The sequence below is a fragment of the Lasiodiplodia theobromae genome (genome assembly GCF_012971845.1).
Source record: "Lasiodiplodia theobromae strain AM2As chromosome Unknown scaffold_13, whole genome shotgun sequence".
Lineage (NCBI taxonomy): Eukaryota > Fungi > Ascomycota > Dothideomycetes > Botryosphaeriales > Botryosphaeriaceae > Lasiodiplodia > Lasiodiplodia theobromae.
The window spans coordinates 621730-646244 of record NW_023336333.1 but is presented as its reverse complement, the minus strand read 5'-3'; the positions used below and the strand labels follow the sequence as shown (position 1 = coordinate 646244).

Below are 24515 nucleotides of genomic sequence, written 5' to 3'. Positions count from 1 at the left end.
GAATGGAAAAGTTGTGAATTGTGTTCAAAAACCAAAGAGATAGAAATTCTGTTCGTTACCTGCATCAACCCACGGAGGCTTGGATGAAATCATTCATTGTTGCTTAGTATATTATATCTTCTCAAAATACCGCGCCACCAATGATGAAGACGCGTTCTTCTTCTCGCTTTACCCACTGTATGACCTTATTGGCGGCCTGTGCTAATGCTGCGCGAGATGTTGTTCCAGGCGCAATGGCGTACAGTTCGAAGAGTGGCGTCGTCCACGCGAGGCTGATGTGATGTGTGCTTGTACCATGGTGAATCTTGAGGTGGGTGGGCCGAGTGTGCAGATGTGAGTGAAGTTGTGCATAGAGGCTAATGAGACTAGATGACCTGTGTTAGGCTATGCCGTCCAAGAGCAACGCAACGACTTACAGGCGGCGGTCCAGGGCTGTGGTAAAGTAAGGTTCATACGATGGCATAGTGAACTGTACGTTGCCACGGGACTTGTAGATGAAATGCCGGAGTACTGTGCCCGGTACGATATCTGTACACGAGAATCGGCCGCGATTGACGGCTGTCCGGATGGACTGGAGGCCGCCATTCTTCTCGAGTTGCTGCGCGGAGTGTTAGCTAGATTTCATGCTTACGTTGGTGCGCATTAACGTACGCTGACTAGTTGGTCCCGCATCTCCCTCAACTCGAAGAAGCTCTCTTTGTTTGCGCTAATGAGAAGTATTGCAACCTCATCTTCCTGTCCAGACGAAGACAAGGGTCGCTCGGCAGTGCGGTCCAGGTTGCTTTCGTTGACGTTTATAAAGCTGACATACATGTAGAGGTATCCGGTGTTGTTAAACCCCGGAAGACACAGGGGGATCCAGTTCTCTCCACCCGCAGCCTTCACGCTACCTGCCTCGAAAAGCATATTGAAGATGAGCTGGAGATCACCGGGATGAAGAGAGTGCTTTTTCGGTCGCACCACACTGACGAGGCGCCCGGCTGCGACGAGCAGTCCGTACAGAAGGTTGGGGGCGCGCGTTTGCAGCAGCGTGTTGTCAATTACTTTGCGGTGTGATTTTCTCAGACGCAAGCATTCAAGTGCAGACAGGAGGGTTGACGGCGAGCCTCGTGTGAAGCCGTCGGCGAGGGCCGACAGGAGCGTTTCCGTGCCTTGCAACGGCCTGCGCAGGTCGGTGGATGCCCTGGCACGAAACATGCGTTCCATACTTGGCAGGGTGAGCGTTGAGAGGATCTGCATATACAACGACTCCAGCTGCGTGCGCAGCTGTCCTTCACTTTCACCAAGCTTGCTGATGGCAACCAGATTCAGTGGGCCCTTGGACAGGACGACGAAACGCGCATCGCCAGCAGTGAATCCCTTGAGCACGTTATCGGCATCTTGGTAGAAGGAGATGATGGTCTGCACGACGCCGATTGTGTTTGCAATGAGCTGGTCGTCACCGTGGCGGCTGTATATGGGCTTTCCGGCCGAGGACAGAATCAGGAAGTGCTTCAATTTGGATCTCCATTGATACGTTAAAGTTTCTACACGCAGCACGACCATCAGCGAGCATCTTCTGGAGCGGGAGGACCGCCTGACCTTCGTTGGAACCGTCTGCCTTGAATTCCTCCAGCTCATCAAACTCGCGCTCGAAGGCCCGCCTGAATGAAGGGTTCTCCGGAAACAGCGCCGCCTCATTGTCTACATTGGGAAAGTCACCGCCCAGCGACCTCCACACCGAACTTTCCTGCTCGGACATGACCTCTCCGAGTATGCTCTCTACATCCGCGCCGGCCTCGAGGGTCGGGACATAGCTCTTCACGCTCGTGGCATCGCCCGTCTCGCTGCCGCTGGTGCTGGGCCCAGGGCGTGCGCCGCTGGAGAAGCTGAAGTGGCGCGAGGCAGGCGAGGCTATGACATCACGCAGCGTTTCGCTGTATGACTGCACATCATGGATGGACAGGGCGGTGGTGGCCTTGGACTGCAGCGTGGGCCGGGGCGAGCCGTTGGCGCTGGCGCTGAAGCGGAACGAGTCGGTCGACGCCTTCGCCGTGAGATTGCGCGGGCGCGGCGGCAGCGGCGGCGGCGTGCCCTCGCGCGACGGACCCTGCGACGCGTCTTCCTGGGGAACAGGGTCGTCGGGAGCGGCGGGGTCAAAGTCTTTCACAGCGGTGGTGGCCTCGGGCTCGCCGTGGCTCGAGCTTGGGCGCGCGCAGTCGCTGTCGGGCTCTGCAGGCGCGGGCTGCGGCTCGGCGGGCGCTGCAGGCGGCGGCGGCTCAGCCATGGACGGGCGCGGGCGACGTCGGACTGCAGGCGGGCAGTCAGTCGGGCATTCGTGGGGTCGTCGCGCGTCGCGGGAGGGAGAGGTCTGGGGGTTGGCAGTGAGTGACGCTGGGGCGCGAGTAAGGCGTCGGCATCCCGTTAGTGCCAAGACGGCCTTCCGCAGCGCGCGTCTCTGCTTCAGCTGGGGGGCAGCGATCGATGTACACTCGCTGGCACGTCTGACCACCCCGAGCCCGACAATTATTCGCGCAAGCCGTCTTCGTCGAGCTCCAGGCTCTCCCTCGCGCCTCTCGCTGGCGACCGCCCCACGCCCTCGTTCGCCGGCTGCCTGTGCTAAAGCGACCCTCATCTCCGCCCCTCAAGCCCGCCCAAGCCTGAGGCCTCGTATCAGGCGCCGCACAACAGCGAAACCCCCGACCGCGCCCACGGCTCCCAGACACCAAGCCCGCCAGCCCGCGACTGCGACCGCGAAGCCCCCAACCCGCAAGGCGACCGCCCCCGCCCCTCTCTCGACCGAATTGCGCCGCTCGAGTTCGACGTCACATGCGCGCCGGCTGAGCTGTCGCCCGCCAGGTCAACACCTGCGCCTCCCAACCCCCAGCCCAAAGTGCCTGCCCTGTCGCCCGCGACTCGGAAATACGGCGCTTGGATCGACGCACCTCGATGCTGCGGCCTTCGTCCGGAAAAGGTGCTCCTTCCCCCTATAGGAGCCTTTACGAGCGACGACTTTTCTCATGACCGGTTCATGAGCTAGACGCACCAGATACATAATAAGACGATTCAATTGCAAGCGCGACCGCGCCGCTGAGTTTGCGCGCTCTCCGAAGTCCCGCGCGCACAAAGAGCACTTGGAAGACGTTGGCAGGGCCCATTGCTTGCAGCGCGCACAGCTGCTTGTTCTCTGAGCCTCGCCGCAAGCGCTCCGGCGCCCAACCGTCCTCCTCGACACGACACTTCTCCAGCCATGCACAGCTCACGGCAGCAATACATACCGCCTCCCCCACCGCCTGGCCAGCCATCCACCTCCCATGGCATGACATTACCACCGCCGCCGCCGCGTCCCGCGACGAGCGGTGCTCATGGGGGCTACTCTCTGCCAGGTCCGCCGCCGGGAGGCCCGCCAGCCACATATTGGAACAGGTCGAATTACCTCCCACCACCGAACAGCTCGGCACCACACCCTACATATAACCCAAATGTCTACAATACGTACCATCAGCAACAGCAACAAGCAAATTATCTGAGCAATCAGCTTCCCCCAGAGGGACAGCCATTGACATCGGCGACATACATCCCCTTCGGTGAATCTTTTGGCCCAGGCGTTGGCATCCCGCCGCTCCACACGCAGTCCGACTACTCCAACAACTACTACTATCCATATCAACAGGATCTGGCCCAGTCGACGGACAATAGCTCGAGAGGCACTTCGAGCACCGCCCTCCACACGCCGCCCGAGGAGCTCAGCAGTGCAAACTACCAAAATGGGCAATACCACCAGCCACCTGTTAGCCGTCAGTCGCTGCACGGCGAAGGGAATGCGGCCGAAGTACCTCTTTCTCCGTCCGACCCTGCTTGGCAATGGCCTTTGGATCGCGTGCTCATCTGGCTTGCCACAAATGGTTTCTCCAACGACTGGCAGGAGACATTCAAGCAGCTGGATCTGCATGGGTCTGCATTTCTGGATTTGGGCAGAGGGCACGGAAACAAAGGCAACGTGGCTATGATGCATCAAACAATCTTTCCGAAGCTGGCTGAAATTAGCAAGGCGAGTGGGACCAACTGGGAGTTGTCTCGGGACCGTGACGAAGGCAAGCGGTTACGTCGCCTTGTTAGGAGCATTGTGGACAATGGAGGCCACCCGACGAGCGCAAGACTCCCACACAGGCGTACCTCAAGGACGTTCGGCCAGACCACCGCGTCCGCTGGAACAGAAGGCACCATGGAGAACTCCCCCAACCTTAACCAGGCTGAATTCGACCGTTCAAACCCCTCGACGGCCGGCGTCGACGTGGAGAGTCCCGGAAAGCACGGGCAAGCAGGTGGGTTTCATTCTCCTGCGACAAGCAATCCGAGACGCTTCTCGGCCCAGCGCAATTTCACGGTCCCGTCACTGAGTCAGCCCGATCACGTGTCAGAAACGACGAACCGCAGTGTGTACACGGAGAAGATTTTGAGACAGTTGGGAGATGGCACGTCATCTAAAAGACACAGCCCGAACACATCCGGTGATTTCGGCCCAAGGTCCGCAAGCCCTCAGCACAGTCCAGGTCTAGGAACCGCAAATCTCGCCGTGAATCAGGCAGCGCTGAAAAGTAGATATTACGGCGGCCATGACAGAGCCAACTCTTCCGAGTCAACTGTTTCGACCCTTGCCGCGTATGGTTCAAATTCAGGATCAGGTCCACCTTCGGGGAAACTAGACGGGAGGCGCAACGGCATCGAAGGCACCCGCCCTGTCGATGCCACAGGTCGTCATTACAGCCAGGATCCTGAAAGGAGTGCCAGGGAGCATAAAAGCTTCCTCTCCAACTTGCGCTTACCAGGAAAGAAGAGGAGGGACGAGAACCACCCATCGCCAGACGAGTCCAGCATCGAGTCCCCCACCAGCCCCATGCGCCATATGCCGCCAAACGCGCCCTACAAGGGAACGAGCTTAAATTCCAGCGAAACGTCGTTGAACGAACGCCCACCATCCAGAAGGTCCGCACAGAATGATCCCGATTCAAACCACACCACCCGCCCTCGAGCTCACACCAATAATTCTTCGGAGCCTAGGAAATTCTTCTTTGTTACTCCGGATGGCTGGAACTATAGGCTTGTCGATGTCACAGGCATCGATTCCGCTGCCAGGTTGCGGGAACACATTTGCTGGAACCTCTCCCTGCAAAATGACAAAGACATCACTCTTCACCTGACGTCGCCTGGCCAAACCGAAGTTGACGAAGCTCTTTCAGATTCTCTACTCATGCAAGCACGCAAGATCGCCGACGGTTCAGGAAACCTCAAGGTCTACGTCAACGTGCCACTCCCCCCGGCTGGTCCATCCGGCCTTGGGCTCGGGATGCCTGGTACCTCACCTTACGGCCGCATGTCGCTCACTGGAAAATCAATTGCTCCGGATACTCTGGCACGGCTCAGTATGGCAGGAAACCATGCGGAGTCACCAAGGTCCAGTGATTCAACGCTGGTTCCTGGTCATTGGCCGAGCAACAAGCACCTACCCCATCTCCCCAAGAATGAAGAGGCTCCACCAGTGGTGCCCAAATCGGATCCTCAATGGGATTCTGCCAATCATCAACTCTCCGAACAAGAACGACGGAATATCCTCGAGGCTGCAGCTGAGGCGCATCGGCGCGAGACGGAGAGGAAGCAAAAGGAGTATCTGGAAAGGAGGAGAAAGCAGCTTGCCAAGGAAGCCTCGCCGATCGACCCGCCGAGCGCGTTGGGCTACAGGCGGGAGGGTGTGATCGATTTCGACGAACGCCGCGATTCTCCGTACGAAGACGGCAGGAGACCGGATAATTTCGAGCGTGGCAGACCCAAGCAGCTTGTGCCGCTTAGGGAGCCTCCTCCTGCACCGAAGGTTGAGACCGAGACGCTAATCAAGGCGAACTCGCTCAGCAAGCGAGAAGCCAAGGGACGAGACTCGTGGCCAGAAGACGAATCGTCAAGCAAGAGGAGCTCTGGCGACTCTGACGCCGACAAACACTCTCGCCGATTAGCAATCCCGGAGACCCCTCTTGTTTCGATGGGCATTGGTTCTGCGCTTCTGGGAATTGGCAAGATTGGTAGTACGGTTGGCGCACCATCGCGCCGAGCAACCCCTATCAAGCCTAGTCCTACCCTCGGCGCGTCTCCTTCTTTCCTTACGCCCACAGACAAAGATGGTAAGCCTCCGAGATCTATGGCAATGGTGGATTTTAGTCATACTGCGCCTCGTAGTGGAAGTCCAGGTGGGTCCCCTCGCAGTCCAGGCGACATTACAATGAGCAAAGGCAAAGTTCCATTCGTGATTCCTGACTATGTACAAGCCGCCCAAGACCGCCTGTCCCCAGAGAAGCCGTCGTTATCGTTAGAGACGCCCCAGAATGCCGCCGTATCAAAACTCAAGCAGTTGGATGACTCGTCGTCGAGCCACTCACCGGACGTGAGCCCGAATACCGCCCATCCGAACGAAAGCGAACTTCACCGAATGATGTCGACGCGCTCCTACGGCCCGAACCTGGACTTCAAAGAGAATCCTGTCGAATTTTCTCACTCACCCGCTGTTGCCACTGACGATTCAGATGACGATTCGGACGATGGCCTTTTCGCGATGCCGCTTGCGAGCAAGACCCCGCCGCGCTCGACACCAAGCGCTTCGCAAACTCCGATTGGCGAAGCAACGGAGCGCCCCGCCCTGGCAATCAGGACTCCATCCAAAGTACGCATTCAGTCACCAGAAAGAACGCATAGCGATCACGAGGACATCAAGGACAGGAGTCGGAGCATTGAAAGATTCATCCCTCACAACAGCGGTTCGGGGCCGTATTCTCTCGATTCTCCTGAGGAGGGCCGAGCTTTCGGTGGCAACAGGCGGGAGTCTTTCGCCAGCGATATTTGGGCCAACCGTCCTCCCCCAGAGGCCCTCGTGGAACACCTCGACGATTTCTTCCCGAACGTCAACCTTGATCAGCCAATTCTGGACGAAGAAATTCCTGGTTCACCCGCATCACCCTCGTCAGAGGAGAAGAGAGGACTTGTAGCAGCATCTCAAGAACCGAGCCGTGTAACTACCCCAATGTCTGCTCCTGAAGACGAAGGTACCTTGCGTCCTGAGCACGTCACGAGCTTGCAGCGCGGCGACACTGTCATGTCAATGGCCCAGAGGAATATGAGGAAGGCCGGAGGTCTCGGACGCACCAAGTCTATCCGTGAAACCGTCAAGTCTCAGTACCAGTCCATGGAAAAGCGAGCGGCACCGTCGCGTGTCAACACGCTCAAGTCAGGCGACATTGTCCGCAGGAAGAGCACCAAGATGTTTGGCGCCAGAATTGAGCAAGTCAGGCCGCCTCGTGGAAGTCGCATGATCACTCTCGACACCATTCAAGATACGCTTCCCATGAACCCCATGAGTCATCCATCGCGCCAGCCAACCTTCAAATGGATGAAGGGTCAACTGATTGGCAAGGGAACATTTGGCAAGGTGTACCTCGGTATGAACATGACCACTGGTGAGCTGATTGCTGTCAAGCAAGTCGAGGTTAAGCCCAATGAGGACAAGGAGAGGATGAAGGAGCTGGTGAAGGCGCTGGATGTCGAGATCGACACGATGCAGCATTTGGATCACCCGAACATCGTGCAGTACCTGGGTTGCGAGCGCCAAGAGACTTCAATTTCTATCTTCCTGGAATATATTCCTGGTGGCAGTATCGGCAGCTGCCTGCGCAAACACGGCAAGTTCGAGGAGGCAGTCGTTTCCTCACTCACGCGCCAGACGCTCAGCGGTCTTGCTTACCTTCACCGCGAGGGCATCCTCCACCGCGATCTCAAGGCCGACAACATCTTGCTCGACCTCGACGGTACTTGCAAGATCTCGGATTTTGGTATTTCCAAGAAGTCGGACAACATCTACGGCAACGACATCACCAACAGCATGCAAGGCTCCGTTTTCTGGATGGCGCCCGAGGTCATCCGCAGCCAGGGACAGGGCTACAGTGCCAAGGTCGACATTTGGTCGCTGGGTTGCGTGGTGCTTGAGATGTTCGCCGGTCGCCGTCCCTGGTCCAAGGAGGAAGCCATCGGCGCCATCTACAAGCTCGGCTCGCTCAACCAGGCTCCCCCCATTCCTGACGACGTCTCGCAGAACATCAGCCCCGCCGCCATCTCCTTCATGTACGACTGCTTCACGATCGACCCGGCCGACCGCCCCACGGCCGATACCCTGCTGCGCGCACCCTTCTGCTTCTTCGATCCGAACTACAACTTCTTGGATACGGAGCTGTACGGCAAGATTAGAGGTGCCTTTGACCATCATTAGGTTTTTTCCTATCAATATCTGGCCCCGTGTCTATCCCTCCACGGATTTTTGTTCCATTCTTATCTACTGCTACGTCAGTCCTTACGGATTATTTTCATTTATTAATATCTTCATCTTTTGTTGGATGAGGAGGATGGTTTACTGTGGATTTTTGGGAGTGGGGTAAGGGATGCTCATATTTGGAAAAGAAAAAACAGGATATATGCGTTCTCGGTTGCGGATGGTCATATATACAGGTTAGAAAGAGTGAGTTGTTGTTGTTAGCCCCGAGTTTGTTTGCGCATGCTTCAACTTTTTCTTGGATTTTGTTGCGGCAACTCGTTTTTCCAACAAAAAATACCCAGAAGCAGCGCGGCGTCAAGGGAAGGCGTGCTTTGTCCTCTTTTTTGTTTTTTATGGTTTTTGGTTTATAGCAATATTGACACTTCAGTCCGAATTTTCTTTGTCCTTTCCCTTGTTGCCTGCTTTGCTTTCGCGTGCGTTGTCACTGCTCCCCTGCGCTTTTCTTTTAGTTTTTTTTTTCAGTAGCGCTTCCATAATCGATGGTGGTCAGTCCTTTGCTCTGTTCGTTCTCTGCGTTCGTCTCCACCAACTACGTTCTTGAGCATCTTGGTACTTTGCGGTTGGATGCTAGATGAGCACAAGCACATACCATGTACTAGTCCTTTTTTCCCCTAGTCTATTTGACCCTTCTTCGGTTTGTCGATACGGCCGCGACTATTATTTCCGGTATTAGTGGAGAACAGAGGTGGAGACGGTGATTTTCGCATGCTTTAGCAGGGATGAGGTTTAGAATGAGGAAAGGGGTTAGGGGCAAAATATCTTTGGTTCTTTGGCAGGGGAGGGAGATAGGAGGAAGCGTTAGGAGAGGGGGCGCGCGGTGATGAGACTACCGTAGATGGATAGGAGATGACACTGTCGCGAGTGGATAGTGGACGTAATATCAGGGAAGCTTTTAGGTTTCACAAAGAGAACTGCGTGCGCAATGCGCCGGTCAATGCTTATCGTGAAGGAATATTTGTGCTCAGGAGTCAACAAAGGGAGAATCATGGCCATCCTGCCGGCGGGCAGCTGGGTTTTTCGTGGTCTGTACGGTTGTTATTGATCTGGGCTTACCGAGCGATGCTGTGATGCCCGCTTGACACGGCCCGACGCTGAGGGATCTACGTGGAAGTGGAGTCTCGCGTATCTCTCCCAACTTGCGAGAATAGTCCGTATTTTTGAGATTGTTTTATATTTTTCTATCAAAAGCTTTACGAACATTCGTATAACGACGTGTTGTGTTCAGCGAGGGGTCTGCTGCTGCTACGTATCATGCTTGCTAAAGTTTGGATTGGATATGACCAATTTTATGGTGACACATTATAGACATTTCTTCTCGTTTCCTTCAATTGCACTGAATAGGGTGCATTCACGAAGGATGAGAGCAAATGGTGGTCCACTATTCGCTTGATGCGTTGAATCTTGATTGAGAAGATACGTGCAAACATACACAGTTGCTCTCGCTGCCGGATTGTCACCATTAACTTCAATCTTATGCAGTCAGTATTGGCGCCCAAAGCATAGGACAACGCTTAAGGCAAGTAAGTGGAGAATCTCGGGATGGCCGATGTTGAGGAAAAGCAAGCCACCAATTGAGGGCTGCCAACTGTTTCAACCCCAGCCACCATATTTTTGATCAACAAGATTTCCAAGAAACAAGAGGTGCAGAAGTTGGCTGACAGATCACTCATTAATTTGGACTGCTCGTAGTGTACGCCATGCGGAAGAGGCGGGATGCATCTATCCCCTGACTTGGTGGAAATTTCAGAAACAAGGCGCTTCATAGATTGTGCATGGTGTGGCTGATGTACTCGGGTCCAGAAGTCCAGGCCCATACCGCCACTTGTGTAACCCTGGCGGTAGGTGGCAACCACGTTGCACACTCCGAACCCAGAGTTTTGTAATGTAACATCCGGCTGGTTGCATATGCGAGAGGGGACCAGCTGAGCCATTTGGAGGCGTGGGCCTGGACCTGTGGGTGCAAGCGGAAAAGAAAAGTCCATCATTGGATTTGAACACCGTTCTCTTCAAACAGAGCTCCCTTATCAGATTAGGGAAATGTTGAGATACCAGATCTTAGTGCCAATACTGCTTCTTCATGGTGTCTGCGGAGATGGGTATCGGCGCATCAGATGCGTTATGTGAAGTACTCCCACGGACGGATAACAAATCCTGTACTGTAGAAAACGGCGGCAGAAAATCTAGGAGCTAGAAGGCGTTTTTAAAATACTCTGGTAGCCAGGCCTTATTGCCTAAGGCTTTAGAGATTTCTTTGCTATCTTCTTAGTTTAGTCGATTAGGCGTAGCTCGGTTTGCTTGTAGAGGACTTATATTGTAGTATATTGAACCCACCGCATTCGCCAATCAGTCACTCTTCCAGCTCCAATCCACCGGGTAATTAGCCTACCCCATCGTTCTATCATCGTCAAGGCACAAACCTTGATCAATTGTACGGACGGTACCGTCTCGGAGGCCAACCGCAGGGACTACTTTACGGCTCTCGACGAATATGATTACTGGCAGCCCAAGGACGCCAAAGCGCGCATGATCATCGAAAGCTAAATTCCGCATCGGCTCCTCGAGCTGTTTCCAAGGACGGCACAGGAGCACTTCGAGTTCCTCGTCAATCTCTACAGCAACGAAGACCAGCCAGAACTCTTCAGGCACTTCATCCATGGCATCGAGTTCGATGGCGAGAACGTCCATGACTTTGTCAATGAATGGACCTATGTGCTCTCATGCTCTCATGCTGCAGAGAAGTAGATATCGAGATTGATGAGCATATGGGCGTCTTGTTCTTTATCACTGCTATTGACGTCAGCAAGCAAGACGAACGCTGGGTCTATCACGCTCGCTAGCTTCTGCGCGAGAAGGAGAGTGACCTTACCCTTGATATCATCATTCAAGAGCTTCTTGATAGTTGGAGGACCAAGCAAATTGGAACAATGTTGGACCATCTTGTCATGTTTAGCTTCGGCCGAGGTTATCCTCGAGGGTCATGTATCACAGTGCTTCGTTGCCCGAGATGTATTCCACCAGATCCGCTCAGTTAAAAAGAGACACTAGATCAAACAATATAGATATTACCTCTCTAACTCTCCTAATTTTTATGCATGAGAACAACAAGCACAGAGGATGGGTAGAAAAGAGGATGCCCTCCCTTTCCTCTTTTGTCAACATCGTACAGGGATTCCAAAGAGATGAAGAACTCCGTGAATAGCGCCAGCCCCCCAATTCCCAAGACAAGGAGGACAACTCAAACCTCAAGCAGGCGCAAAGGCATAATACAAGCAAGAACGAAGAAGAAGAAGTCGGGATAAGGCGATCTCCGCACCTATTACCCGGCCATCAGAACGACCGCGCTCTCCCTCAACTCTCCTTGCGGCCCTGGAGGAAGAAAAAAAAAGAAGACGACCGAAGAAAGCGTACAGCTCATGAATCGAACGGATCGAAGCGCGCAAGAGAGAAAAAGAATAACCAATGGGAACGCAACGCCCGCCCACCCAACTCCGCCAACCGTGCCCTTCTCTACTTTACCGCGTCCCTATGGTCGGGAAAGCTGCGTGACTGGGGCTACTCCGCCCGCTGCCGCCGCCGCCGTTCTCCCTCTCCCTCTCCCTCTCCTTCTCGCGCTCCAACATCCCTCTCAGCTCCTCGTTCTCGGCCTTGCCTTCTTGCAGCCGCTGCCGCGCGCCCTTGCGGTCCAGCAACCGCGCCTCGCGCTCGGCCTTCAGCCTGCGCTCCAGCTCCTTGAGCCTGTGGATCCAGCGCTGCTCCGTGGGCTGGACGGCCGGCGGCGCGGGGTTAGACGTGGGCGCTTCTTGTTGCGACGACGACGAGTAGTGCTGCAGGACGTCCGTGCTGGAGTTATGTCTGAGCAGCGTCGACGCGATCGAGTTGCGGTTGACGTTGCTGGTGCCGTGCGGGCCCGACACGCTGCGGTGTGGGAGGCGCGAGTGCGCGGGCGAGTGGTGGTGCGCATCGCCCGAGTCGTTCGACGAGCGCGTGGGCTGCCGGGAGAGGTTGATCTCCGCCTTGAGGTGTTTGTTCTCGCTCTTCAGCCGGGAGATCTCATTGTTCAGCGTCTCGTTGCGGATCATGCCCATGCTACCCGAGCGGATCGTCTTCTCGAGGCCATCGAGATGCTTGATGCGCACATCGAGTTTGTGCTCCAGCGTCTGGTACTCCTTCCATAGGTCCTTCTCGATGCCGCGGATACGCACCTTGAAGCCGCCAATAATGTTCTCAACCATCTTGATAGCAGCGAGGACGTTCTTGCTGAAGCCGGGGAGGCTGCGGCCGATGACTTCGAGCGTTGGGAGCTCTCCGTTGACCAGGCTGTTGCGCTGAGCCCAGTCAGCGCCGCAAAGCGTGGAGAGACGGTTCCAGAGCGCGAGCAGAAGGTTGTTGCGTTCGAGAAGCTGGTCCTTGTATTGAGCTTCAAGCTGGTTGATCCGCCGGCGGTCTTGGCTGCGGGATGTTTCCAGCTCGAGTATGCGCGTCTCGTACGACTGGATGGTGCGCGTGTTGCTCTGGTGCGTTCTCTGGGACTGCTCGAATTGACGCTTGTCCTGCATCCGAAGCTGCCGTTCCTTGTCAAGCATGTCAGCCAATTTGCGGCTTTCCAAGCTGGTACTTTCAAGAAGCGTGTCCCTGTTACGCAGGGTACGCTCCTTCTCGGCCAATTCGGACCGGGCATGGTCGAGGTCCATCATGGTTTCGTCGAGATCTCTCTGGAGCTTGGTGACATCCTGTCTTAATGTTAGCACAGCGTGATTCGGTGATTGAAGGGTATAGTGTACCTTAAGCAGGCTGGACTTGGTGCCGTCCAAGCTGCCAAGAGCGTCACGAAGGCTGTTCTCGAGATCATCAAGTCTCTGCTTCCAGTTCGTTGCCTCTGCCTCCTTGGAAGCAAGTTCCTTGCGAAGACGACGGACTTCATCACGGGCCTTGGTAGCCTGCGCGTTGAGATCGTCAAAGGCCTTCTGAACCTGCTCCTTCTCCTGACTGTCGAGCGCTTCGCGCTGGTTTCTCTCTTCCAAAACCCGGTCTTCCAGGTCCTTGTAGCGTTCTCTCTCTTCTTGGATGCTCATCTGTGCTGCGTTCAAAGCAGCCTCGAGATCACCAATCCTGATCTTGTCGCCCTCCTGCTCCTCGCGCAAGAAGGTGATTTCACCTTGGTTCGATTCCTGTTGGACCTCGAAGCGTTCAATCTTCTGCTGAGCTTCGTGCAGCTTCTGATCAAGCGACTCCAGTTCCTGATTTGCGTCCTCGAGTTCCTGCTCTAATTGCTGGATCCTGCGCTGGCTGGCGTTCCTGTCATCTTCCAGCATTACTAGGCTTTCGCTGACGTTCTTCATCTCTTGTTGCAGAGCCTCGAAGTCCTCGTTGCGGTTTTCGAGATCGTTGATTAGGCGCTCCAGGTCCTGCTCCTTCTGGTGAAGCTCCTGCTCGTACCCATCAATCTCGTCTTCAGCCTCCTCCCGCAGCGCGTCAAACTCCGCTTCTTTCTGCTCCAAGGACCGAAGAATATCGTCCCTCTCATTTTGGATGCTCCTGACATCCTCAAGCAGGTTGGTGTTTTCGCGGTCCAGCTGGCGCATGTTCTCTTCGGTATTTTCCAGCTCGTCTAGAGTATTGTTCAGCTGCTTCTCCAACTCCTGGTTCGTCATCTTCAGCTCGGCAATTTGGTCCCTGAGCTCCGCTTGCTTTTGTTCATATTCTTCCCTCTCGGCTTCGTCAATATCGTTGGTCCTTGTTATCGCACTGCTCCTTGACGATGGCCTGTGATGGTTTGCGCGGGATATGGACCGGTCGAAGATGCTGTCTCCGACCACTGAACCACTTCCGACACCGCGGCGAACAGACAGCTTGAGTTCCTCGATCTCTTGCTGCAGACGTTCTCTTTCGCGGTTTCGAGAGACGAGCATAGAGGTTTGGGCGCCAAGATCTCTCCGCAACTCCGCGTTTTCATGCTTCAGCTGCTCAACAAGGGTAACGCTGCTGGCACTTGTGCCTGCGCGATTGTCCGTAGTGCCGTCAGAACCTGACTGTGATCGGGCATATGAAATTCGGCTCCCCCGACTCATATTGTGGCTATGACGAGCGCTGGTCGGTTGCTGTGTAGATTGTTCGCGCTCAGCCTTCAGACGACGAATCTCGTCGCGTAGGCGTTCCGCATCCTCGTCAGCTTGTTCGCGGCGTGCAGTCTCAGCCTCGAGTAAGTCCTTCCACATCTCCATGGCTTCTTCGACACCAGCAGAGGGCTCAGAAACCCTGCGGTCTCCCATGGACTTGACGTACTCGGCCATGCGCCTCTTCTCCACCTCCTTGGCCAAACCTTCCTCCTTGAGCCGCTCGATTTCAGTTTCGGACTGCTGCAAGCATTCACGCAAGTACGTGATCTCTTCCTCCATTTCAGCCTGACCTTGCGTACTCTCACCCTTTCCATCGTCAGAGCCAGGGGTCTTCTCTTTAGCTGCCGCCATGCCCTCCTCTTGTGCCTTCAACTTCCGTTCCAGCTCGCGCACTTTCCTCCTCAGGCTCTGGTTTTCTTTCTTCTCAGTTGCTAGGTCAGTCTGCAGCTGGACGTTCTTTGAAATCATGTCCTTAACGCCCTCATCGGACCGGTTTTGTAGCGCCTGGTCAAGGAAGTGAATCTTCAACTTGAGGTCGAAGTTCTCCTTACTCAGCTTGTCTATCTTGCTATTCTGCTCCTTAAGCGTAAGATTATGCTTAGTTCGACTACTGAAAGCAAATTGATTCGCCGTGGACGGTCTTTCAGGGGACTTTGTTGCATGTTTTTCCCGGTACTCCCTTGCAACCGTATCCGGGACACGAATGTTTTGTACGTGCTTGGTGATGACTGTATCCGTCATATTATTTGTTCCGGAGCTAAATGGTCGGGCGGTTGGTGTAGCGGGCGGCGAAGCGGACGTGGGTCGAGGCTCTTCGTCCAATCGTTCCAGATTATTGTCTGCCTGAGAAGCAGCGCTAAGTGTGCTTCTTGCGCGATCGAAAGATGGCCTGCGCTCGCTGTTTCCAGAAATTGAAGAGGCAATGCTCCCGAAGCTTGGTAGTCGAGATAGGTCGCGGTCTGAACTTCGCATGCCTGTGCCTGGCAAGGCACCCCCGGTCTGGAGAGCAAAATCGGAGCTGTCCCTATTGTCGCCGAACGAACTTTCTGATCTGCCTGTAAAGGAGGATGTTGTAGAGCGCTGGCTGGGCCCCCTGCTGCGATCGCGCAAGAAGCTAGGCCTCTTGCGAACACTGGAGGCATTCGAGGGATTGCGTCCTCCTGTGTTCAAGGACGAAAACGTGTCGCGAAATCTCGAGCTCCGTTCGTCGTCGCCGTGCCCTTCGTTTTCCAGTCTTTCGGCTTTAACTGTAGAGGCACTCGAGGTCGGCCGGAATGACCTTTGCGACTGAGCGTCCTCTTCATATCGCTGCCCCTGGTTTTCGGCATGGGTAACTTCGATTGTCGGCTCGGTCTGTTTGCTGGTCTGTTCTTCTGTTCTTGATTGGGAGCGTTCCGCAGCGGCAGCGGTTGGAGATGAGGGCGCGTGCTCATCAAACGAGCTGCTGCCTTCCTCGAACCGATCTCCCTCGTCGAAGAGCCCTTGGTCGGAGGCTTCGTCGGGTGGTAGGGGCGATTCGGGCAATGCGACATCCTCCGCATGCACCGATCTGTGGCTGCTGGACTCTCTCGAATGCCGGCCGCCTCTTGCGCCATTCCGCGGCGGCGGGTGTAGAGACGAAGCTCCATACACGTATGTATCATCCGCTCCTGTTGAGGCAGGCGCAGCCTCCGAATTATCGGCGTCCCGGTCCGGTAGGAAGCTCGATTCAATGTCCAGAAGCTGGCGCTTCATTTCGCGCTCTATTATGGCGCTTCCTCCATCGCTGCTCAGGTGGCTATTGTCGGCGCTGTCGCTGGGCGGGCGCAGGAAGCTGTCGTCGTCGTCGGAGGGCAGCGGCGGCAGCTCGGGGTCGGAGTGGTCGAAGGAGCGCACATCCTCGTCGTCGGTGGATTTCCGAGCCATCTGGAGCCCATAAAGCGTGGTGTAGCGGCGGGCTTGGGCGGTAGGCGGGGAGGTTTTGCGGCGGTGATGATGCTTGGGCTCAGTTGAAATCGGACGATGAGGCGCCGGTCGGAGGGCGCTCCAATCTCCCGCTGCCCCGTTCTGTTTGTTTCGGCTCTGGGGTCTGGGCGCAACGCGATCAGCGGTGACCGATTGCGGCAAAATCGTGGAGCGCAAAGGGGGCGCTGATGGTGTGCAAATGGTCGGTCGCGCTGCCGGCGGTGGGCGGGGCGGTCTGGTGATTTCTGGGGCGACGCTGGTGTGTTATTATGGGGCGCTACTGTCGACGTGGAGCTACCCGCGCGAAGACGAATGCGGCGAGCGTGGTGTTTTCCATATCATAGGAGCGCGTTGCTCGGTCGGCAGCGTGCGTCTCGTCCAGCCAAAAGCATCAAAACAACAGGGGTGGCGCCGAAGTGGTCGCCCACCCCAGACGCCAAGGCTGATCATCATCACATCGTCCCGCCAGCCTCCAACGGCCGGACTAAGATAAAGCGCGCTAGTCTTGCGTAGCTTGTTTGCTAAGGCGGTGCCTGGCGACACATTGCCTCGTATATGACGTCTAAGTGTGACGCTGGGGCTCTATGAAAACAAGATAACTCTGTACAGCACCGCACAAACTCCTGGACCCTGACAATCCCTTTTTGGCAAGACACCGACAAGTCTCAGAACACAAAACCATGATTTTTGCTGGCCGCCTCCGCTGCCAATCGTCCAAGCCGATGCCGGGTATTACTCCTTGCTCTTCTTTTCTTTCTTCTCCTTCTTGCCCTCCTTGTCCTTCTTTTCCTTCTTTTTCTTCTTCTTTTCCGTCTCACCGCCATCTTGAGCTACTGCTGTCGCCTCGACACCTTCCATCGGCTCCCCTGCCTCAGCCTTCTTCTTCTTTGGCGTTTTATCCTTCTTAGACTTCTTTGAGCTTGCAGGCGCATCGGCTTCGCCATGCTTCCGCTTCTGCGCAGGCGCACTGCTTTCGTCGTCGGATGCGAAACCTATCACATCTCCGCTATGACCATAGGGCCTGTAACGCATGCGTAGTCCGGCCGGCTGCGGTCTCGCGGGCTTTGGCGGGCGCTCAACAAACGTGTGAATGGCCTCAGTAGTCTTTGCAGAATCAGCTCCCTTCTCAGAAAGCTTGGGAATATCCACGATTTGCTTCAGGTGGAGGGTCTCTGCGATCTCGACCGGCACTGTATCAAATGTTGAGTCAGGAGATCAAATTTACCAATGGATTAGCGTAGTTCATCATACCAGCTGCGAAGCCCTTCTCTGACGGCACAAGGAGTTTCTTCGACGTCTGTGTACCCTTCTCTTCCGGAAGAAACGCATAGCCAACACCGTCGTGTTCAATCGCGGGTTCCTTGAGCGCTGCTTTGCCTCGTGCAAACTGCTTGATCTTCTTGATATCGATGTGGGCGGGTGCAGTGATGTGCCATATTTGCTTTTTCGAGAGATCCGTGGATTGAAGGAGTTTGGCAAGGTTGGAGGAAGGACTGAGGCCGGATTTCACCGCCTTGAAACCTGACGGAGGCTCGAATGGCTTGGCGGCGCTCAATTGGACGGTTTGTGATCTTGAAAAGCTTGAGCTGGTCATCAGTTAGCTTGGTGTTGTTGGCTCTGGTCACAGGAGAACAATTACGTTTGAGCTTGCTTCTCGCTCTCCTCCTCGCTCTCGCTCTCAGACTCCTCGCTGCCGCTGTCGCTAGCGCTTACGCTGCCACTCGACGTTGCGCTCTTGCTCGCATCCGCCTTCTTGGGTTCCTCGGCCTTCTCATTCTTGTCGCCATTGTCGCTACTCTCCTCTTCCTCCTCTTCTTCCTCCTCCTCCTCTTCTTCTTCACTCTCCTCGCTGTCGCTGGCTTCGGACGAGCTTTCGGGTGCCGTTTTCTGGGCCTTCTTCAAATCCTCCTTCGTGGAGCTGCTGGTCTTCGCCGCAACAGTTTCACTGCTGGAGCTTTCGTCGCTGCTGCTCTCATCCTCGGAGCTGTCGTCTTCGGGAATAGGTTTAGTGGTAGGCTTGGGAGGTTTCGAAGGCGTGCCCGCGGCAGCGGTGGCCCTTCCGGGCAGAGGGATTGGCGTTCTCTTCACTGCGGACATGGCGGATGTTGTTACATCGCAGTCGCATGCACCATGCGCCGGGAAACTTTTTCGACGGGGCGGCCGGCGATTTTTGGCGCGGGTCGCCGAAGGCGGTGAGTGCAGATCGATCTTATCTTGCTCCGCAAACCAATTCTTCCCGCTGTCGCCGCGCCCAACACCCTGCAAACTTATGTAAAAATGGTCAAGAGACGGAAAATCGATCACCAGTCGGGCTCGGACACCCCGCCGGCGCGTATGTACTCACCGCGATTCCAATTCTTTTGATCTAATACGCCTGACAGACCTGCCGGTACAGCTCCGCAAAGTGCGGCCGCAGCGTTGAAAGCAAGACGCCAGCAACAAAATAAAGATGAATCGAATTCCCCAAGTGAAGCTTCCGCAGGAACTACTCCTGTTCCCGAGAGCAACCTAGAGGTTCCTAGCAGACCAAAGAGAAGAAGCAGAGCAAAAGCGTCGACAGCACCTGACCAGGATGCCGCGACACCTGACCAGGATGCCGCGACACCGTCTTCTACCAAGCCAATTTCTGCACAAGAAGCACGAAAGCAGGCACTCGAACAGTCAGAGCCTGAGCCAGTTGCTACGGATTCCAAACCAGTCTCTGCTGTAGAAGCTCGGAGGCGAGCTCTCGAAGCAACAGCTCAGCCTGTCTCTGACCCAAATACCGAGCTGAGCGACAACAGCTTAGACGACTTCGAGCCAGACTATCTTCCCAGGCCGGATGATGCAGATGATTCCAATTTCCTGACGACCACTGGTAGCGATGTGGTTCAAAACAGCTTGTATCCACCGCCCGTAGTGGAATTGTCATCGTGGACCCCTCGGCGCGGTACCGTGATTAAGAACAACGCAAGCGGCATGATTGCTCGGCTGGAATCCGGGGAGACATTAGCTAACATAGGAATCTATGATTTGCTTGTGAGGAGAGGCGTGGTGACAATCTATGGAGCAGTTCTCAGAGCTGGGCCCAACGCACAGTCATACAGAGTCTACGCCCCGGCTACTCACGCCCTGCCGGTCATTCACTGCTTATCGCCAGACGGAGCAGAAGTAGATCTCAAGTCCGTGGACTGTAAATTAAGCCCGCTTGAGAAGCTTTCGCCTTTGTATGGTCGGCTATGGAAAAGCGAAAACTCCTCGGATTCATCTTTTCTTAAAAATCACAAGAAGAAGTGGTCATTCGAAAATGTAAAGCCAATATTCCCTTGAAAACTTTCGTTGCCATCACTGACGCTTCATTAGATCCATAGATTGTCCGATGATTCCCTGTGCAGACCACTCTACCACTTGGAGATTCCTCAGAGATGGCATCAAGCAATCGATAAGGTCTGCTCTGCATCGTCGAAGAGCGGGTCGGGTGTATACGAGAGAATACTTGTCTGTGGGCCAAAGAACACTGGCAAGTCTACATTCGCCAGGCTGCTTTTGAACAGAATGTTCACCATCGACCGGGAAGCCATGAAGAGAGATGATCATTCAATATTTCTATTGGACATCGACCCCGGCCAGCCAGAATACTCACCTCCGGGACAAGTATCTCTCATCGAACTCCGCCAACCCATTTTTGGTCCCCCTTTCACCCACCCCAGCGCCAGCACCGGGTCCTACCAGCGAACCATCCGCTCCCACTTCATCGGTGCCAACAGCCCGAAGGACAACCCAGAGCACTTCATCGAATGCGTCGTCGACCTAATGACACACTACCAAAAACACCTCACCTTTGGCAACACCCACGGCCCCATCATCGTCAACTCGCCCGGCTGGATCATCGGCACCGGCCTCCAAATCCTCACCACCCTCATCGCCCGCCTCTCGCTCACCGACGTCGTCTACACCACCGACGAACCGAGCCGTAGCCACGACGCGCTCCGCACAGCCGCCGCCTCCGCCTCCGTCCCGCGCTTCCAAGCCATCCCCACTCAGCCCTCCGGCGCAACCGCACCCGCCCGCACCGCCGCCGAGTTCCGCGACATGCAAACGCTGTCGTACTTCCACCTCGGCGCGCCACAGCAAGGCTCGCCGACGCAGTCATGGGACGCCACCCTGCTCGCCGCCCACAAACCCTTCGTCCTCTCGTACGCAGGAGCGGCAGCGGGAGAAGATCCAACGCCAGAACAGCGAGGCGACGATCCGACGACAGCATCCCGCGACTTCCTCGCCGTCATGCTGCTCGGCGAAGCGCTGCCGCCCAGCACGCTCGCCACCATCCTCAACGGCGCCGTCATCGGCATCGTTGCGCTCTCTCCAACCACAACAACCACCGCCAACGACCTCAGCACCGCCATCATCCGCACCCCGGCCGAGAACATCCCTCTCTTATCCGCCGCCGCGATCAGCGGTGGTAATAGCGGACACATCGAGCCGCTCTCCCCGCAGACCTCGCACCTCGTCTGCCTCGGGCTCGTGCGCGGCATCGACGCCGCGCGGCAGGCGCTGCACCTGCTCGTACCGGCCGCGTGCGAGCACCTGGTCGCCGAGCTTGCGGCGCCCGAGCGGACGGTGCTGGTGGTCGGCGCGGGGATGGACACGCCCGGCTGGGCGTACCTGGAGGAGTTGCATGCGGCGGAGGCGAGGAAGAGGGCGAAGAAGGAGAAGGCGGCGGCGGCAGAGCAAGGAGATGATGAAGAAGTGATGGCGGATGTAGATGTAGACGTGGATGCTGATGTCGATGTCGACGTGGCGGAGAGGCCGTGGGTACAGAAAATGGAAGAGGGCGACGTGCCGGGGGCGATGGGGAAGAAGCGGCGGTTGAGGAGATTCGTGAATTAGACTTATGGCATGCTCAGCCGATGGCTTTCATTAAGAGACGCTCCATTTTGCAGACTGGACCTTTCCACCTTACACTGTGTACCTCTTTGGTGTCTGTACGTATAGGAGACTATGAAAGGTCTTCCCTCTAAACCAGCCAAACGGCGCAGAAAGTAGGTGAGCCCATAAGTAAGAGAGCCCAATGAAGTCGGTATCGTGCTTTAATTGTGCACGAAACATCAAAGTTAAGAGCTAATCAGACGCCTTTTATCTATTCCTGCAATGGACCAGATGACGCTTTCAGTAGACGTCGCTGGAAACAAGTTGTATGCTCTTCGCGAACGTTCGTTTGTTCGGCTTGGCATACTGGAAGAAGAAATCCAACGCCTTTCCCACTTCTAACTCGCTGAGTGACTTCTTCCGACTGCTTCATAACCAAGGAAAACATCCCTATCTCAAATATCCCACTTGATCGCCGCATGCGCCGGTGGTTCCTCCGGCATAATGCCATCCTTGAACGTTCCTGTGTTATTCAAATACTCGTATGCTCCCTTCAGCACCTCTCCATACGCCTCTGGCGCTGTGTAGCAGTTTGGGTTGTCCGGCGGGGCGCCATCCGGGAGCCAGATGCGCTCCCACTGACCATTGTCCGGTCGGCGATAGCATGGGTTTTGCACTTTTGTTTCACCATGAGCAATGTACTGAACGGGTTGGCTCTTCCAGCTAGTGAGTTGGTTGTTGGCACCACGCGTGGTGTAAGTCGATACGTCGGAGCCAGCAGGGGTGGCGGATTGAGGCTGTTGTTGCTGGCCAAAACCATTTGCTTGCGGCGCGGAAAAGCTATTCATAGCAGGTTGGCCAAACGCGCTGGGCGCGGCTTGCTGAGCAGGCGCTCCAAATGTACCTGATGCAGCTTGCTGAGCAGGTGCACCGAATGCGCTGGGTGCCGCTTGCTGAGCAGGTGCACCGAATGCACTGGGCGCTGCTTGCTGAGCAGGTGCTCCAAATGCACTGGGTGCTGCTTGCTGGGCAGGTGCACCGAAGGGAGAAGGCTTCCCAAACGTTCCGGACCCAGGTTGTTGATTAGCTGCTTGCCCAAATCCTCCAGGTTGCTGTTGCTGTTGCTGCTGCTGTTGGCCTTGCTGGCCTTGCTGGCCGAAGGGGCTGTTGCCGGTCGGCTGGGCTGCCTGACCGAAAGCTGGCTGTCCAAATCCTAGTGACCCTGCTGGCTTCCCGAAACCTCCTATTCCGCCGGGTTGCGAGGATTGCCCAAACGCAGCACCGCCCGCTGGTTGGCCAAAAGCCGGCTTTGTCCCGAAGCCTCCACCTCCAGGTTGTCCAAAGGAACCGGGTTGAGATGGCTGACCAAACCCTGGCGCTGCACCTGCTGTCGACCCAGAATTCGCCGCTGATCCGAATGCTGAGGAGCTACCAAAAGCTGGTTTGCCAAACGCTGGATTTGCAGCACCGCCGCCAAGAGCAGATGGCGCCCCGAACGCTGATGGCTGGGCTGCTGATGCGCCGAAGGTCGATGGCCTTCCGAATGCGCTTTGCTGTTGACCAGCAGCACCGAATCCGCTTTGTTGTTGACCGGCAGTAGCGAATCCGCTTTGTTGTTGACCAGCAGTACCGAATGCACTCGGCTGTCCAAAGGCTGGCTTTGCTGCACCGCCAAATGCTGCGGGTTGGCCTAAAGCTGCATTGCCTTGGCCAAACGCGCCGGTCTGTTGCTGTTGTGGTTGTTGACCCGTGGTGTTGTCGACTCTGTTAGGGTGAACATTCTCGCCGTCCTGGACATATCTGCAGGCGCCATTCAAGTCGCTGAGGATATTTTTGATCTGTTGAGTCACTTGACCGAGCAACTGAGTTTCTTCATGTGCCTATTTTGATAATTAGAAGGTTCGTCGAAAACTTGCCACTCTTCACTCACAGCTTGCTCGGGATGGCCTGTTCGCATTGCAGCATAGTACCGTAGACGCATTTCCTCTTGACTCTGTTCCATCAACGGTCCCTCGATCAGCTGCCGCGGAGCAGTCCTTCCCGGTGCGTAGACTGAGAAAGGCCATATCGGACGATCATTTTCCAGGTCGATCTTAATGATGTCGGGGTCTAAATTGTACCTAAAGGGACGGATCAGACACGAGATGCAAATGAGACTGTCTAATGACACTCACTTGAAGTCCTGTCTGGGACCTGTTTCGAACATCAGTATAGTAACCATTCAAAACATTAAAGAAAATTGCTGGAACAAGTCGAGTATTCGCACCGTAAGCGTGCGTTCGGGCGGCGAGAGACAGATCCAAAACGTCAATGATGGAAGGGAACGTTGGTGGACTCGTAGTGTAGAAATCGACGCTATGAAGGGAGGAAATGTGTGAAAAAAAAATAAAATGAGAATAAAAACTTAGCCAACTCACCTCGCTGGCCGCCTCTGCCGCCTTGCGGGCCGGCGGGGGCATTGTTCAAAGCGGCGAAGCGGTTCTGGTTCTGTTGATTGCCACGGTTCTGGTTCTGGGCGCCGGGATGGTCGAACTTGCACCTGTCTGTTCTGGGTCAGCTTATGGACGGGCGGAGAAAAGACACAAAGAGTAGAAGTACCGCCGAACTTGCAGTTGCCCTGGAGGTAGAACTTGCACACGGCCATGGCATGCCTCTGAGGGGAGTCGTGGAGTCTAGAGGTCACCAGTGACTTGTGTCGGGGGTCAGTATTTCTAGGGATAGTAAGAATAGCGGGCGGTCACGAGGAGTCGGTCGAAGGTGAAGGGCGGCGGGCGTCCATTGTCAGCGAGCCGAGACTGGATTGGCGGCCCGAGGCGGAGAATGCGGCGGCTTGAGCGACGCGACTTTGGCGACGCGCGCTGCATGCAGGATGGACTTGCGTGACACTGTGCGGCGCGGGGCGAAAGCGTACCTGGAATACATGGCGAGCGCACCGGCGGAGAGGGTCAGGACGGGGGCATGAAGTCTGGCTGCGGCGGCGTGAAGCGCGGAGCAAGCGCGGGCGAGCGACGCGCTGGTCCGTCCAGGTCCCGGCGCGCCAAGCGGACGAGGGCGTTGCTTGACCCACGCAGCCACGAGGAGGAGCTCCAGATCACTGACCACGGTCTGAAGTCGCATCGCGCTCGCCATGCTGCTGGCGACTCGCGCGCCCACCACCGAAACACGAATCTCCGCCTCCTGAGCCTCCAAGACTCTGCGCCTCCGCTAGCGCTCGCGCCGCTCAGAAGACATCTCTCCCTGCGACCTCGACGAAGCCCGCA

At 55.8% G+C, this 24515-nt stretch overlaps 6 protein-coding genes across 6 annotated transcripts; 2 read left to right on the top strand and 4 right to left on the bottom strand.

The window, feature by feature from the left end:
• Positions 1-121: 121 nt before the first annotated feature.
• On the bottom strand, positions 122-2266 carry LTHEOB_4969 (Vacuolar fusion protein MON1; the record flags this gene model as incomplete). The annotated part of the gene is made up of 4 exons (XM_035514061.1): positions 122-365; positions 417-598; positions 652-1526; positions 1582-2266. 4 exons carry the CDS (start codon positions 2264-2266, stop codon positions 122-124), a joined length of 1986 nt encoding a protein of 661 aa, XP_035374411.1.
• A 963-nt stretch (positions 2267-3229) lies between these two features.
• On the top strand, positions 3230-8284 carry LTHEOB_4968 (Map kinase kinase kinase; the record flags this gene model as incomplete). Its single annotated transcript, XM_035514060.1, has 2 exons — positions 3230-6152; positions 6240-8284. 2 exons carry the CDS (start codon positions 3230-3232, stop codon positions 8282-8284), a joined length of 4968 nt encoding a protein of 1655 aa, XP_035374410.1.
• Positions 8285-11859: 3575 nt separating this feature from the next.
• LTHEOB_4967 (Spindle associated protein) lies at positions 11860-16368 on the bottom strand (the record flags this gene model as incomplete). The annotated part of the gene is made up of 2 exons (XM_035514059.1): positions 11860-13077; positions 13129-16368. 2 exons carry the CDS (start codon positions 16366-16368, stop codon positions 11860-11862), a joined length of 4458 nt encoding a protein of 1485 aa, XP_035374409.1.
• A 771-nt stretch (positions 16369-17139) lies between these two features.
• Positions 17140-18504, bottom strand: LTHEOB_4966 (RNA polymerase i subunit; the record flags this gene model as incomplete). The annotated part of the gene is made up of 3 exons (XM_035514058.1): positions 17140-17597; positions 17659-17993; positions 18047-18504. 3 exons carry the CDS (start codon positions 18502-18504, stop codon positions 17140-17142), a joined length of 1251 nt encoding a protein of 416 aa, XP_035374408.1.
• A 1437-nt stretch (positions 18505-19941) lies between these two features.
• On the top strand, positions 19942-21276 carry LTHEOB_4965 (Pre-mRNA cleavage complex II Clp1; the record flags this gene model as incomplete). Its single annotated transcript, XM_035514057.1, has 1 exon — positions 19942-21276. The coding sequence occupies one exon, from the start codon at positions 19942-19944 to the stop codon at positions 21274-21276; it is 1335 nt and encodes a 444-aa protein (XP_035374407.1).
• A 434-nt stretch (positions 21277-21710) lies between these two features.
• On the bottom strand, positions 21711-24384 carry LTHEOB_4964 (Zinc finger CCCH-type protein; the record flags this gene model as incomplete). Its single annotated transcript, XM_035514056.1, has 6 exons — positions 21711-23135; positions 23186-23375; positions 23430-23448; positions 23673-23798; positions 23854-23927; positions 24167-24384. 6 exons carry the CDS (start codon positions 24382-24384, stop codon positions 21711-21713), a joined length of 2052 nt encoding a protein of 683 aa, XP_035374406.1.
• Positions 24385-24515: the final 131 nt, after the last annotated feature.